Source organism: Chelonia mydas, chromosome 3, assembly GCF_015237465.2.
Source record: "Chelonia mydas isolate rCheMyd1 chromosome 3, rCheMyd1.pri.v2, whole genome shotgun sequence".
Lineage (NCBI taxonomy): Eukaryota > Metazoa > Chordata > Testudines > Cheloniidae > Chelonia > Chelonia mydas.
This window is the reverse complement of record NC_057851.1, coordinates 107,981,451-107,997,971: the sequence shown is the minus strand read 5'-3', so window position 1 is coordinate 107,997,971 and position 16,521 is coordinate 107,981,451. Positions and strand designations below refer to the sequence as shown.

Sequence of the window (16,521 nt, the reverse complement as noted above, 5' to 3'; positions counted from 1 at the left end):
GGAGGACTCCTGCATGGTCTTCAGTGATTTAGTGGGCACATTCATTTGTGCTTTAGTTGGCTACTATTTACATCAAGATAAAAATCTCTTCTTTTTCCTATGATGGCCACAGTCCAGCTTCTTGCCTTCAGTTGGGACAAACAGTGGCTTAGCAGTTGATTTGGCAGATTTGCAAAACTTATATCTGCTCTTCACCTTATCAAGTGGCCTAAGACCAGCCCTGGCATCTATTTTTAAAGAAAACTCTATTCAGCATCATTCTTATTACTGGAAAGCCAAGTTTTGGACACTTTAATCAGCATGATCAGCTTTGCCTGACATTTCTTAAAAACCCTAAAACAGAACTTCAGTTACACTTCATTTTCTCTGTACTAATGAAAAGCATACGTTTCAAGACCATTACACATTAACTCCTCAACATTTAAGCTGACAGAATTCACTTGAATGAAAAACATCTGTGATTAGAGCCTCTCTCCAATACAGTAGAAATACTAAAATTAGAGAGATTAGGAGAGTCCTATCCCTGAATTCCAGCAATGCAAAATTAAAAACAAACATTTTAAAGAACTATAAGGTAGATACATTCTGACTGATTTGTATTGCAGAATCTCTCTTGGCAGAACTACTGCAGCTACCTAGCATATACTTTTTAAAAGGGAACATGTTTGAATCCAATATCAAGTAAAAAAAAAAATTGTCTTTGCAAGTCGTGGCTAATTACAACAGTGAGTAGTGTAAAATGACTCATCAGCGGGTGCACCGCACTGTGGCTAGGTGCAGCATGGCCAAGTTTCCCCCTCTATACACCTGTTGTCCTGATCCAGTTACGGTCCCCTTTTGCCTTGTGACTTGGCCCTCCAGTCAGGTCACTTTTGGTCTCATCCCTTTCAGGTAAAATAGGATTTTCACCCAATAGTCCTAGGATCTCATACCAGGTTGATGGCCGTGATGTAGGCTCAACAGCCCTTCTAGCCCTTTGTGTCTGAGGTCTTCCAGTTAGTTTTCCAAGTGATGTTGCAGGGAAACCCAGCCCATCCCTCTACGCCGGGTTCTGACCCAGCTACCCTTGTAGCAAGTAGTTGAAGTGTCTGGTCAGACATCTTGCTTCTTCCATAGACTACTTCCTACGCTGGCCCACCTTCTTCTCAGAGGGCTCATATTCTCAGTGCGGGGGTCTGCCCCAGAGCAAAACCCTCACTCCCAGTTCTCAAGGCCACAAAGGAAAGGAAACTAATTTAACATAAATAAAGAGCAGTACCAACTTCTCTGTCCTATCATGATCCTCCAGCCATTTGTCCTATCACTCTGTGCTCAGAGGTAAGGCTGCAATTTAGTCATGCAATCTGTGACTTCCAAAGACCTCTGTGACTTTCGCCAGTACCGGATGGGAGCTGCAGGGTCCTCTGCCGCCTGCGAAGGCGGGGAGCCCCTGCAGTGCTCCGCTGCCACTCCTGGCCACCATGGTCGGCAGGCAGGAGCCTGCAGCTCCCTGCCGCTGCTCCCAGCCATCACGAGCAGCAGGGGAATCCATCATTCCCAGCCGGCAAGGGGGACTCCCGCTGCCACGGGCAGCCTGGGGGGACCTCGCAGTAGGGGTAATCCCCGCTGCTTCCAGCTGCCGTGGGAGGTAGGAGGGACCCTTGCAGCTTGGAGCTGCCAGTGGAGGGGGACCCTGGAGCTCCCCTCACCACCACAGCTGCCCAGGCTACCCATTTTATCACAGGTATTTTTAGTAAAAGTCAAGGACAGGTCACGGGCGTCTGTGAATTTTTCTTTATTGCCAGTGACCCGTCCTTGACTTTTACTAAAAATATCTGACAAAAACTTAGCCTTACTCATAGGCAACCAAAGGTAGCTTGAGTCTGTGTGGTGCGCCTTTCTGGGAGCTGAAGATGAGAGGTCCATCCACCTCCCCAGGCTGCGTCCCTGATAAACTGAGCTCCTCTGCCAAGATTGGCATGCCTTGCAGGTGCGGGACTGCCTGAGCCCAAATCTGCTCTTTAAGCACTTCTTGCCTTCTGTGGGATTTGACTGCCCCATCACACCCCTCCAAAACAGTTGGACAATTTCAGATAGATTTAAAGTGTATTTTTCATTTCGCCACCAAAGATGCGGTTTTAACTGACAAAATAGAATTATGTTAATTTGCAGTATGAGGATATTTTCAAACAGATCCTCTGGAGCGGTCAACATGTCAAACCAGATAAGTAATCACCATTTTAAAATCTTTAAGTTAAATAGAAAAAAAGGTCATTTTATGGGAAAATACATATTAAAATAAAATTAAAGATCTGGTTTAAATAAAAAATGAGGTAAATCAGGTTTCAGGATGAATCTCTATGTTCATCTCATCCTATAAATACTGTATATAGATTTACACTGCTCTTCCATGCAACAGAATTAGTGGTCCAGAAATTGGCAAGCACAAGCTGGGGAGTATCAGCATCAGTGTTACAGACATCAGCGATTGCCCTTGTGTACTCCACAGCTGAGTACTGTGCACCAGTATGGACCAGAAGTAGCCATACTCAACTTGTTGATGTAGAACTAAACATTGCAATGCAATCACTAGAACCCTAAAGTCAACCCTAACACCTGGGTTGCTGGAGGTGTCGCACATTGCTCCCTCATCCATTTGCCACGATGCCACAATCCTCCGGGAATTCCAGAGGGTCGTGGAAAATGTATGTCTTCCCATCCACCAGAACCTTAACAACATCCATCGCCACCACCTGAAGTCTCATAAGCCCCTTTTGGACCCACACATTTAACCTTCAATAATGCAACTTCAACCCTGATGAAGCTTGGAAAGCTGAATGGAGTTCACAAGAAATCACAAATAAATGCCTTATGAGAGACTGATTTAGAAGATCCCTGGCTTTCATCTTCCATGAAGCTCATGAGCTACCCTAAACCATATCCGCACAGACCATGGTAGATGCAGATAATTGCTGCACAAACAGAAAATTAAAGACTCTCTATTATGCAACTGTGGTCACCCAGAACAGACCATAGAATATATAAATTTGATTATCTTCTTTTTTCTGATAGACACTGTTCTAAGTAATGAGACTCTAATATCTTTTCTCCCATTGTGTCTGTGCCTTCTGAAGTGTGAGGTCTCATCTTAATGTCACCTCATATCTGCTTATTGGACACATTAGCAAGACCAAAACTATACCCTTCTAGAAAAAGGAGTCCATGCTGACATCAGGTTGCCAAATCTAAATGAGCCCTGTTTCTGTGGCTCTCATTCAGCAGTATATATGTCCAACTACCGCGCTGCATGTGCTGCTTTTCAGGGGTCTGTGGCGTTTAGATGCTGCTTGTAATTATTAGAACTGGGAGCACTGGCAGTCTGAAAGGACAGGAAATGGGGCGGGGGGAGGGGAGGAGAGTTGAGGAGGCTGAGTGAGAGCTACCAAGGGCGCAGCAGCAGCTTGGTAAAGAGGTTTCCACCTTAAAAATAAAGTCCTGTTGAAGTTTGTTAGTACCTTGCCTGGTTGTTACAACAGGGTCCCACACTGTAATATTCAAGTTGAACATACTTTTACTGTTCCAGGCCCTTAATTCAGAGATAAAAGAAAACATACTAACTGATGAAAATTCTACTGCTTTTCCAAAGCTAAGTGAGGACATCCTCTTCTAGGATATGCTCCACCCTCATAAACCTCCTCTGTAACCATGTTGTTTGGACTTTGAACAAATATGAATAGTAGGAAGGAGTACAAGAGGTTAAACAACAGAAGCAATAGAATAGTACGTCATGATGTCAGAACATACTCTGCAATTACCTACCATATTTGTGAGACATATGTATTGCTCAGTGCTATCACATACTCCTCATCCAAAATTGTGTTGGCACAGAGTCTTCTCTGAATAAGAAAAGACCTTCATCAGACAATGATAAAAAAAATGGTTATTGCACCACAAAGTGGCAAATTAATTTGACATTCTTGAATCCTCAAAACATATGTTTTAAAACATGACAAGAAAAGATCTATATGGAAAACAAAAGTTAGTTTTACTCTGAATATATAGAGCCACTAATTCTATGAACCTACTAAGCACTTTCTATTTCCCTAGAGACAGTGGGAAAAAATTAAAGCTATTTAATATAAGAGAAGCATCAGTCTGCCTCCCTGAATGGGGGCAAAAAGTAGGGATCAGAACTGTATAATATCTTCACATGCACAGAGAATGTAAGGCGATATTAACAATGTTCTTTTAAAACACTTTCTATGATCTGTAAGAAAGTTAGTGATTAGTCTCTCTTCAACACAAAAGAATAAGTCAACACCCGAAGACGGGAGGAAACCGTTTGGTGGATATAGATATTCAGAGGAAAGTATGAGATGCCATTTCTTCCCTTTATTACACCGAGGACCATCAGTCAAAACAATGAGATCTTCATTGCAGTGGAACTCTGAAGGAGAATTATACATATAGTCAAAATGTACGTACAGAAAAAGATTCAAATCTAGAATAAGATTATTCAGGTACTACAGCATGAAGCATTCTTTTGCCAGAAGGGAGATCAAAAACTTCACATTCAGCTTATAATGCCTTGAAAACACAAGTGTAGGTCTTTTTTGCCCATGTTGTAGATGTGACCATTGCAGAGGGGTCTTAAATCAACCAAAATAAGTTTTCTGTGCCTCAAATATGTAAAAGTCTAGCCATTCACTTACTGGTGATTTAGTAGTTTTCTTCTCTTTCACTGCCAGAAAGAAGAGTCTGGCATTTTGAAGAACTTGGACCTTTCAATGTATATTATTTTGACCATACGATGAGCAGCCAGATCACCAATTTTTTACTTTTTGTGAATTGCGTATATACACATGAGGAAGAAATGTCTCCTGTGGTTAATAAAAGAATCTACTCAGGTGGAGTCCTAGACACAGTTTTGTCTGTGCAGAAGACACAATGCTGTAATTCCACTGAAAGGCCCCTACTTCTGAAGATCTTCTAGAGTAAATAACTGCAGCCAGGAAGAGTATCTTGAGTGTTAGAGAGACCGAACTCCAAGATGCAACTGAAGGCTTTCAGGCCTGTAGAATAATAATTTTTATTTATGGAGTACCTTTCTTGAGAGACTCTCCAAGGATTTTACGGAGATGGGAAAACTAAAGCATAGAAAATTGCTTCATGGAGTTCATGGAGCAAATAAGCAACCGTGGAGCATGGAATCTAGGTCTCCTCACAATCTCCTGCTTTAACCACTAACTTTACCTTGCCTCCCTTAAAAGAGCCAGATCAAGTTTTCAACCGGTTGGACTCCCTGAATCTTTTATGCTGTAGCTTTTAATGATCTTTAAAATGCATGAACGAAAGCGAAAAAGGAGCAGGTTTATTAACTAAGACATTGGCACGTACAGGGCCTTCAACAATTCCATTATTGAATTAGACACCAAAAGAAAGGTCATCTTGAAGACCAGTATTGAGAAAGCCTAGCAGCTATAGCTTTATTTTTTGGAAATGTATTATCAGATACACTTTAGACAAATCTGAGTATACGATATCTGTAGAGTGATTTCTGAACAAAAGGAGATGTGAAATGACTGAGAAAGAATTTTTCCCCCCTAATAGTTTCCTTGCAGCATCCAGGATACTAAAAAAGTTTGTCTAAATTCTTAAGTATTTCTTAGCACGTCCTTCCATCCAGGGAAGGGAAGGAATCGAATCTACTGAGTTATCAAGTGCAAGAACTAGGGTCTCATCTGTGAGCATGGCGTACTATTAAAGATCTTTCACAATCTTTCATGAAATTCTGGAAAGGAGAGACTGCATAGTGAAGTTCCTGTACTCAGGACTAAGACAAGGCAACAAGAACCATGGTATCTTCTGCCTCCATCTACTAAAAAGTCATGTGATTTTGTTTGAAAGGTCTAGAGTGAGGTCACTACATTTTTCTGTCCATAGCTCTGTTTTTGAAGCTACAACAAGATCGAAAAGCAGTTGCTGCTCAAGGAAGGAACAAGCTAGCCACGGAATAGCAAAGCCTTGTGTGAATAAGCCACCCGCCTAAGCAAGCTAAGTTACACTGACCTAAGCAACGGTGTGGACACTGCTATACTGGTGGGGAAACTTCTCCCACCAACAGAGCTATTGCCTCCCATGGAGCCTGTCTTATTATGCCAGCAGGAGAGCTCTCTCCCGTCAGCCTAGAGCATTTTCACCAGACATGTTACAGTGGCACAGCCCTAAAAAAGTGTTTTTTTGTTTTTTTTAATACTATCATGTGTGCTAAATCCTGATATTTAAACAGTCATTTAATGTACTAAAAACATACCTTTTATTCCAGGTGCAGACATGGCCATAATGGACAGGAATTAAATGGCAAAGCTGTAGGGAAGGTGTCACACTCCAGCCCACACCATGCATAGCTCTAACCAGTACTGATTTTAAAACCTGAAGCAGTTCAAAACTACTCACTAGAACAATTTTTAATTGGTTTAACTACTCAATGTAGACATCCAAAAAGCATTAAAATAGTTGAATAATATTCATTACTAGGTAGTCCCATGATTTGTAAAACATTTTGGCCCCATTCAGTTTCATGAGTTAAATCATGTTACCTTTTAAATTTTAAAGTGCCTTAGAACCCTGTTTAAAACTGCATCATGTAAAAATTTTAATAGAAGCAACATTGAGGCCCTCTCATGAAAAGGAATTTCCAAATTGGTGGAGAAATGCCTCAAAACCTACTCATCATACCTCATATTGGATTTAACTTGTGATTAGACTGATTTGATTCTTTAAATATGAGCTACAGCAGTCTTTACAACTCCAGAGTTAGAAATATGCAACGAGTAATAAAACACTAGAAGGATTTCATAACCTAAAAATTTACTATTTACTAGTCAGAGGCCAATACAAAAAACAAGGGGAAATCCCACCAATTAGATTCAGGACAATGGGGGTGGGGAGACTTCTCATCTAGCTGAAAGACACCCTACTTCAATCTAAATGGTACCAGAGTGTGTGGAGGCAGAAAGATGGGTCTGTTACTCAATACAGTTCCTTAGGCTCCATTTTCGGGTCCTATTCCCCTGTGAGTAGCTCTAGGCCATGTTTCTGTTCAGAGTATTCATTAAATCAACAGTGAAAGCTATTCTTGTCAATTTCATTGCCCTCTGCAAGGTTCTGGCTAATAGCAGTGAAAACTAATAAAAGTCAATTTCCCTCTCTTTTAGAAGGCTATTAGCAGCAAAGTCATGCCTATACACTCAGGAAGACAAACATTGTTTTATATTTGGAATGCTTCCCCTCTCTAACAAATAAACAAAAACAAGAAGTGAAGGTTTAAATTCTGCAGAGACTGATGGTTTATCCTCCATTCCAATTCAGACAACATTTAAGTGCCTTTAGCAAGTATTTTTCAAACATTAGCCAAAGATTTACCAGTTATATGTTTCAGATAAGAACCACATTTTGAAATATTTTTCTCCGTTTCACTAGTTTGGTACAACTGTTTCAACATTTCCATTAAAATATCAAAAAAGAGTAAAACAAAACATGTGTGTTTACACTGCTGCTCAAGCTAAACTTGCTTATCCTCCAAGAATGCTTACTCTTGCCTACTAAAAAGCAAGCACACTCATAAGATACTATTACACTGATATTAGGCAATTAATTCCCTTCTTCATTTAACCACTTTTACAGGTCACCCTCACTATCATCCTCCTTCATTGTAACACTCATAATACTTAACTAGGGATGCCATGTATGGCTATTTATTTACAGGAAACAAATAGCAGCCTAATTGTAAGAGATATCTTCAATAGATATATGTAAATAGTATTTATTTAGTTAAGAATAGTTTTAATAAAATATCAAGATTATCCTTATAATATGCTACCATGAACGATGCACCATTCATCAATTATAATAAAATACATCACGTTTGTATGTTTTTACACGTCTAACCTCATTCAGTTTATATCTAAAATTCTCTCCTCTCTGCATCTCTCTCATATAACAATTAACTTTTTGTAAATATAAAACTTAAATCATCGAAAAGAGAGCTTAAAAAGGACTGAAAAATCCATTAATATTGTATTTCATTTTTAGTTGAAGGAGGCGGAGTTATCATCATGTTACTCTAACTCCCAGAATACTACAAGCAGTAGCAAGGAGTACCGAAAGTAGCAACAACAACAAAAGATGAGATTTACCTGCAGTGTATAAAGGGATTAACTTATTTTTCCTAGAAAGATGTATTTGAAGCTTCTAGAAATGTCAAAGCTTCAGTAGATTTCAGGATAATAGCAAATTCTATTGACTACATTCCCCTATTAAGTGATGTTCAGGAAATTCCAACATGTTTTTGGAAAGACATTTAGGCCCCTTCTCAACCAAATAAATGCAACTAAATTTTTATTTAGTTAGTACAATGTATGCACTGTTAAACATAGAAGAACACAGTTATTGTTGATTTATGCTACAAATTCCATATGCTAATTTGAGTAACTTGTACATTTCAGTGTTGATGATATAACTGTTAGAAGATCAAATGGTGCTGCTAAAACAATCTTTTGGTGGCTAAAAATCAAACGGCAAACAATTACAGCGTTAGAAAGCAGTTCCCCAAAAGAAAATCCACAAACAAGCACGAAGCCAACATTTCCCTTTGGAAGATTTTCAAGACCAAAAAGACAACACCACCACAATCTTTAACACATCCTAGCCCAGGCCTCTATTCAAATTTGTGATTAACTGCTGTAAAAATGCCAAAGCAACAGAGACTTCACAGACAAATATACCAACCCAAGATAGTGGAAACTGAGGAGCCATACATCACAGCACTGGCACATCCTCAAACGATTTGTGCACACCTTTGCGCACACAAAGAGAGAACCCAACAACGGCAACCAAGGCTTTTCACAGAACATCAGGGTTGGAAGGCACCTCAGGAAGTCATCTCGTCCAACCCCCTGCTCAAAGCAGGACCAATCCCCAATTTTTGCCCCAGATCCCTAAATGGCCCCCTCGCAATCCTGGGTTTAGCAGGCCAATGCTCAAATCACTGAACTATCCCTCCCCCCTTTTCCCTCTCCCCTCTCCTTCAAATGCAAACGCATACCTGGTTTCCAGAGTGCTTCCTCACACTAGCTCCAGCAAAGCAGAAGAATAAGCCAGGACTGGACTCCAATCAGCAGCACAGTGATTTTCTTTTTATAACAGAATGAAAGGATACAGCCTTAAAGCTCCAGTTTGAGTCCCAATTGCCAGTATCTTCTGAACAGGATCAAATGCCAAGGCCGAAGGCTGATAGGGGAAACCATGGCGTACAGTCTAACAAGTCAGAGCAGTGAAGTAACGGTGGGTCAAGCAGCAGACCAAAAATAAATAAAATCAAGAGTGTATTAGGAGGAGGGATTCAGTTTTAACTGCACTTCAGTAAGGAAACAAGCATTTAGGAAAAAATATTTGATGCAAAACAGCACTTTAGCCTGAATTCATTACAGAAAATTTCTGGTAAAGAATCTATTCACTCATCCTTGAACATGAAATAAAAGATGGTTACTGAAACCTGGATTTGATTTTTACCTCTTTTCTTAAAAAAAAAAAAAGCCACCAACTACTTCCATTTCATTTTGACCCTTCCCCTATTCTCTGGCTTCTTGTTTATAGTGGTATACAAAAGTCATTTGACAATTAAAATATGAAATGTTTCCTGGGAAGCATGACAACGCAGACAGCACTGTAAATTAAACTATTACAAATCATTAGAACTGCTCTTCAGAGAGCCATCCCCATTTCTCTCAAGCAGGACACAGTGCATCCTCTCTCCAGGATAGTGTTTTAAAAGAAATCACACATCCCCCACAAAACCAATACTTAACATTAAGCTATTGGAATGGCTACGCTTTTTGACTAGCCAGGATTTTAATTACTGCTTGTGCAGTTATCAAATTAACTGTACTGTAGGACAATAATAATTGATTCAAATTAATGAATTGTGCTGTTTTACTACATGACTCACTTTCACACAAAAATATTAATATAATGATCTAACCTTGATCACAGCTATGAAAATGAAAAAAAGACATACAAATGCTAGCTTTTCTATTTTAAAGAAATCTTATATTAAAATTACAAATATAAATATACAGATGCCAGTGTGGTGATTTAGGACTTCAGAAATGCACGCTCACATAGGTTTTACTTTAATGAGGTTAAATAGGTTATGTTAAACAGCCATGCCTCTCAACTTTCAATAATTTTGCAAGTGATAAGGTATTACAGTGCAACTGTAAACAAGGCCATTTAACTCAACACTGCTTTTTCCTTTCCAGATCCCTTACCTCTTTTAAATTGCTGGTAAAAATGCATAGAACACTAGATAAAATGTAAAGCAACATACACAAACAAGCCCAACCAAATAACAAGTAGGCCCTGGGTGTTGTAAAGATAAAGATGGGCATTAATATTCAAATTAGTTTGTATTCCTCTTGGTGCAGCTGCTGGATTAATTTGCTGCATCATCCTTTTATAAATGTATAGACCTCAACTGCAATAATTATACTAGCAATAAACAATATTAACCTCTCTCCCACCTCACATTGTGAATATCAGCAGTGTCTACTTGATAACAAGATCCAACAAATTCGGCACAAACGTCTACAGCCCATTTTAGGTGCAAAAGGATAAATGCACTTCCAAATGTGAAGGGTTAGATTCCCCATACTTCCAGTCCTTCAGCCAAACGCAAAGCAATCAGATTTCCATTATATCCAGGTACCATTACTCTCCTCCCTACTTTTCACTTTCCCCCTCCCCAGCTTATTCTGAACAGACACAATATTATGTGCATGAAATAACCTAGAGGCAAGAGAATCAATCCAGAAATTGTCAAGGGAAGGAAAAGATGATGATTCCCATAAAAGAATCGAGCAAACCCTTTACAACTCCCCCAGCATTCCCTCCCCATCCCTAAAGACTGGAGGGGTTCAGATAATTGTAGGTATTGAAAACCAAAGAGCCCAAAGCCTGCAGAGCCCATCATGGCTACATTATGTCCCCCAGGGCTGCGAGCGGGGCTCCTGGCTGCAGCCTTCACCTTGCAGAGCTGGAAGTGCTCGGACTGGAGCGTCTCCGGGATGTCGCTCTCCCGGTTCCCGGACTGCTGTTGCTGCGAGGAGGAGGACGCCGAGGAGGAGGACGAGACCGCTGTCAGGCCGTCCAGCACCTTCCTGATGTTAAATTTCCTCATGGTCTCGGCGGCGGCGGCGCTCCCTAGTCTTCTGCCCGCCGCCGCCACCCCCTTTCCGGGCGCTCGCTGCCGCCTCAGCCCCCCGCGCACCAGGAGGGAAGCGGAGAGCCCTGCAGCGCAGGCGGCGCTAGGCGAGTGGCGGAGTCCAAGTGGTTCCCCTCATTCACGGGAGCAGGGAACCAAAAGCAGGGCGGCGGGCGGATCCGGGCAGGCGGCGAGCCCCTGAGCCGGCAGGGGAGGAGAGATCCGAATGCAGGGGGAAGCCGAGGGCGCGGGGTGGAGCACAGCCTGGGAGACGGGGCACCCCAAGTGACCCCTAGGAGGTAAATCTGCTCCCCCCGCCACCTCCTCTCGAGGCCTCGGACGACACTCCTCTCCCCCCCCCGACCCGGTCCCCCTTCCTGCAACTGCCGAGGCCCCAGCCGCGCACACAGCCTTGGCCCCGCTCCGGGCCCTTCCCGTTGCCGAGGCCCCCGGCCCCCGCCTGAGGCTGCCTCTCGGTGCAGCGGCGACGTGACAGCGACGGCCTCGGCCCCTCTCGCCCACCCCGCCTCACATAGCGGTAGCGGCGGCCGCGCTGCTAGCCCTCCACGTGCCCCGGCCGGCCGCCGCAGTCCCTGCCTTTCACGCTCGCCCTTCCCTCGGCTCAGCAGCCTCCGCGCGTCAATTTCAGCGCGGCGCGTGCCTTAGCAGAGCGCTTCTCGCTGCTGCTGCCGCCGCTGCCGCTGGCTGCCGGCCCGCCCCCCGACCACCATCCCCCTGCTCCAGCCGCCGCCGCCGCCCCCTGTCTAGCCCTCTCGCCCCACAACGCGGAAGCGCAGCGCCCTGAGGAGCAGCTGCTGCTGCTGCCTGCCGCCGCTGCCTCCTCACCCACCCAGCGGCGGCTCTGTAGAGCATGCGCGCAAAGGGCGCCAGCACCCGGATGTCGGAGTCCCTGTCCCTGCTCCTGCTCCGGAGGGAAGCTTGACGGGCCGGGGAGGCCACCCCAGGAAGGGGTGCACGGTGGGATGGCGAAAGGCACTCTGTGAGCAGAGGCAGAGCCTCCCCCAGAGGTCGTGGGTGCCTGCTTTGAGTCCTCTGTGCAAACCACAACAACCTTCTGCCACTCTGATGTGGCACCGGGGATCAGATGGCAGGTGTCGAGAGGCTGTGGTTCCTTCTCTCTGCGTCTGTGTGGTATCAGTAGTTCAGCCCCCATACCCACAGGTACCGGGGTAAGGCACCCATGCTTTAACCATACCCAGTTATGGTCATGGGTGGATACCAGCTGTGGTGAAGCTGCTCACATCGCTTCATAATTAACCCATCCACCTGGGGAGATGGACTAGACCCCCTGATGCTACAGATCTAAAAACAATGACCACCGCCACTTGGTCTCAAGAAGGAATTACGGTAACAGTGAACTTCCTTGTGTTCTTAGGAAGCGGCAATCAGCCAATAGCAACATGATCAGAGATCAGTGGCAAAATGTTACTGTTCAAATCACTGAGAACAGGATTGGTCCCAGAACTATTTACAGAATACAGTACTAGTTAATATTTTTGCCTAATTACATATATTTTCATAACACTGCAGGTGCTTCATTGGTGTTCAAGGAAATGTAATGTAATCTAGAGCATAATGGAAGCTAGTTACAACCTTAACTATGGAGGAGCTACTGTTTCTCTAGAACAACTAAAGCAACTTAAATTACCATAATAAAGAAAGTATTGATAAGGGCTTTTCATCTTCATTCTACAAAGCATAAACTGATTGATAAGGTTAGGAAGACATTTCCTTTCATGGGTGCTATTACACAACTGAACAATTTAGATGGGTGGAGCAGAGTTACACCTTTCTGTAAAATATCAGACACTGGCTATTGTTGAATACAGAATATCAAGATAGACTCCATTTCTCTGCTGCAGTATGACAGTTCTTATCTCTCTCACTAGTGGGTCAAATACCCAACAATGAAGGGTAATGTCATTATCCTTGCCTCAAACATTAATTCCTTTATTTTAAAAAAAGTTTAAGAAAATCTTCTGAAATGCAAATCATCCCCTCTTCAGTTGGTGAATAAAGAGGGAGGATCTATTATAATTATGACTTATGAGAAAAATAATTCCAGGTTATAATTGCATGCAATCTTGGTGTTGTTAGCCAGTGGCATTACCTATCTGTAACAAGAATACTTTAAGAGTAGCATTAGACCAACACACAGCATTTACATAATATCTCTACATTATACATAGAATAGAGGTTTATTGGGGAAAGGCACAATACATTTAAATGCACAGATTATATATATAAGGGTTCCTCTTAGTCAATCTGAATGTGGCATAGCTGTGGTGGTGCAGGTATTGTATAACTTGGGAAGATTATCTCATGGATTCTCCATGGCATCTCTGAAGTAACAGAAATGAAACTTCTATTCATTTTTCCCCTGGGATTTTTAACTCAGTAAGTCAACTTGGAGCTGTATGCCAAGCAGGTCTATGTTGCATGAGTAGTTGGGAAAAGCTAAGATAGTTCACATAGTTTTAGAAAATGTTTGACAGTCAACTGAAACAGTCGCTTTCTTACATTACCTGTGAGAAGAGATGGGTGAACATTGGAGTTCCTCAAATCATCCTCAAAGGAGTGCTCTGAATTGACCCAAAAGATGGCATGAGTCTGTTGGAAATATTTAATAAAAATAGGCTTAGATAAGGGTGAGGGTACATTTTTTATAAAAAAATAATGTTTTGTTGTTGTTTTGTTCCTGTTTATAAAACAAATTATGTTCCTTTTCTAAAATATGTAGGTAGTTCCAACTCCTGTTTTGTTATCCATTGCTCTTATACATTGTTAGTCCATATTTTTTGAGTTTTAGTTTGATTTCCTCCATCTTCTGACAATTGTTTATACTATAAACAATAAACTGGGAAGGAAAATAATGCAACTTGATTGCTCTTCTTGTATGCTTATGTGTATAGGGCTCAATATTGCAAAGACTTAGGCTCACAAGTAATTTTACTTTAGGGAATGTTCACATTGCCAGCCCTAAGCCTGCAAATACTTAACTATGACCTTAACTTTACTACCGTGAGCAGTTCCTTTGAAGTTAATAGGACTATTCACGTGTTATGCTCTGATGCACCCCAAAATAGCAATTTAAAAACACAAAAAAAATGAAGCAGGACACACAGGTGGGTTGTCAATCAAAACCTGTAATAATCATGAACTGGTGAAGTCAGCAACAATCTGAACAAAACATGATGACAGTCCGAACAGCAGGTAGGTAGCAACAAAACAGGAATGGGAACAAGAAGTAGGAAACAGAAAGGCAACACACACACCAGTCATCACATCACAGTAGTAAAGTTAAGTATGTGCTTAAGTGTTTGATGATTTGAGGCCTGTATAACCATTTTTTTCCTACTATAGTCACCATCATTTCCTGACCCTCTCTACTGTGTGCCCTCCAGTTAAGTACTAGTGTCTTTAAGTATATGGTAAAGTCTTTGGAGCAGAGACTGTTTTGCTGTGTTTTTAGTACAATACCCAGCACAGGAGGTCCCTGATTCTGACTGGTGTCTCTCGGAGCTACTGTAATACAAATAATAAATTATAATAATATATGCCGTTGCTGCTATTTTGTGTAGTACTGCAGTTTTCCCCCTCTGCCTCTCCGACTGATGCCATTCACCAACTTGACCCTTCCTGCTACTTTAACATCTGCTCCCATTGAAGTCAATGGCAAAACTCCCATTGACTTCCATGGGAGCAAGAGTAGGTTTTTCATTTTATAGTGCAGCAAACATCCTCCTTATCTCTTCTCTCAGGCTTTAGTTGCAGTATTTCAAAGCTTCCTCCTCCCTTCTCCTCTTACCCAATAACCACATCCTCTCTTTGCAAACTAAACTGACTCTGCCCAACCTCCTCCTTGTGCCCGACTCAGACCTTTCTGGCCTGATGTCTTAACTCTCTTTCCAATGTTTGACACTCCAGTCTCAGTCAGGGACATCATTTGCTATGGGGCAAGGGGGCATTTGCCTCACCCCTTGACTTTGGTTTGTCCCCTCTCCAGATTTTTCATAGCTCTATATGCTCCATTGTGTCTTCCACTCCTCTTCGCCCAATTCTGCAGGATATAATGTAATCACATATAATGCTCCATATGCTGACACACCTTTGACCACCCCGCTCCACTCTGAATTATTTTGAAATGATGCTCCTGGTCCCAGGCCCAAACCTTTTACACGGCTGGGGAAGGGGCAACCAGACCAGGTTTCCTGGAAGATCCTTGGGCTCTCCCCAACTGTCACAGAATCTTGTGGCTTTGTTGCTACGGCACCCTCTGTAGAAGTGAGCAGAATTTCACTCAGCCTAACACTGCATTTTAATGGGCCTTATAAATTCCCCATCTGTTATTATGCCACATGGGGCCCCTTAGCTTTATTGTCTTCAGCTAAAGACTCACTCATCTGCTGCCCTTGGAAGGGGAAGAAGGAGCTCTCATGCTCAATGCTGAATGCTCTACTCTTCAGAAACTTTATAAAAACTCAAACTTTTCTTTTATCTCCATAATAAACTGAAGCTTTTATCTCAAATTTTCAGTTCCTGGAAAGGGACTCTCCTTTCGTGGCCTTATTTATATTTAAATCCCCAAACAGACTACTTTTAATTATAACATTCTTTATTATGGAGAAATTCTGACGTACTGGTATAAATCTGAACTAATGCCATGAGATCACTGGAGCTACTCTGAATTTACATTAGTATAATAGAGCAGACCTTCACTCTACATTAGCACAATAACACTTTGATTCCATAATGTAGATTACTTAACTATTTTAACTTTTTTTATAGGTATTTTTATTTTTTCTTATTTCTTCACAATGGAATCTTGTAAAAAATACTTAATATATTTTACACATTCACTTGTCTCCAAAAAAGTCTTTGGCTTTCCTCATTGTATATTACTGATAATACATACAGTTTTTTATTCCCTTAGTTAAATATTGTTGTTTAAATCTCCATCTCGTTTCAATAGAGGAGTACCCTATCAATAAATGTAAGTTATTTTGAAGAAATATCTAAGATCCAGATCTGCTTTCTGCATTTTGTTCATTGTCAGTCACTTCTTCAGTTCCTAAAGTAAGGTTGTTTTAGCAGCACGTTCCTCTGGTTTGGCCCAGTCACTCCTTTAATTCTATCACTGTCTGAAGAAGTAATTTATTTTTCTGCTTATCCAAATCTTCCTTGGCCAGTGAAAGCACTTAATTAATTTCCTTCCAATGTTGTTCTAAGAATGCACAGTACTCTTCCTTTCGTATACG

At 41.9% G+C, this 16,521-nt stretch overlaps 1 protein-coding gene and 1 long non-coding RNA gene across 18 annotated transcripts in view; both read right to left on the bottom strand.

Annotated features, from left to right (window-relative positions):
• Positions 1–11,985, bottom strand: part of STXBP5 (syntaxin binding protein 5) — a 184,340-nt gene extending 172,355 nt beyond the window's left edge. For 7 of the 17 annotated variants that reach the window (XM_037894934.2, XM_037894936.2, XM_037894941.2 and 4 more), the window contains exons 1-2: positions 11,066–11,981; positions 9,200–9,297 (exon numbers count right to left, since the gene is read on the bottom strand). In XM_037894934.2, coding sequence (XP_037750862.1) covers positions 9,200–9,297; positions 11,066–11,218 — 251 coding nt within the window. In that variant the 5' untranslated portion in view covers positions 11,219–11,981. Of the gene's footprint in view, positions 1–9,199; positions 9,298–11,065 lie in introns of all 17 variants that reach the window. The other 10 variants (XM_043543091.1, XM_027818658.3, XM_037894944.2 and 7 more) reach the window with 4 other exon arrangements.
• Positions 8,211–9,197, bottom strand: LOC122465079. The gene is made up of 2 exons (XR_006289646.1): positions 9,086–9,197; positions 8,211–8,544 (listed from the first exon to the last, which is right to left on the bottom strand). It is a non-coding gene; the product is annotated as an uncharacterized LOC122465079 (long non-coding RNA).
• Positions 11,986–16,521: the final 4,536 nt, after the last annotated feature.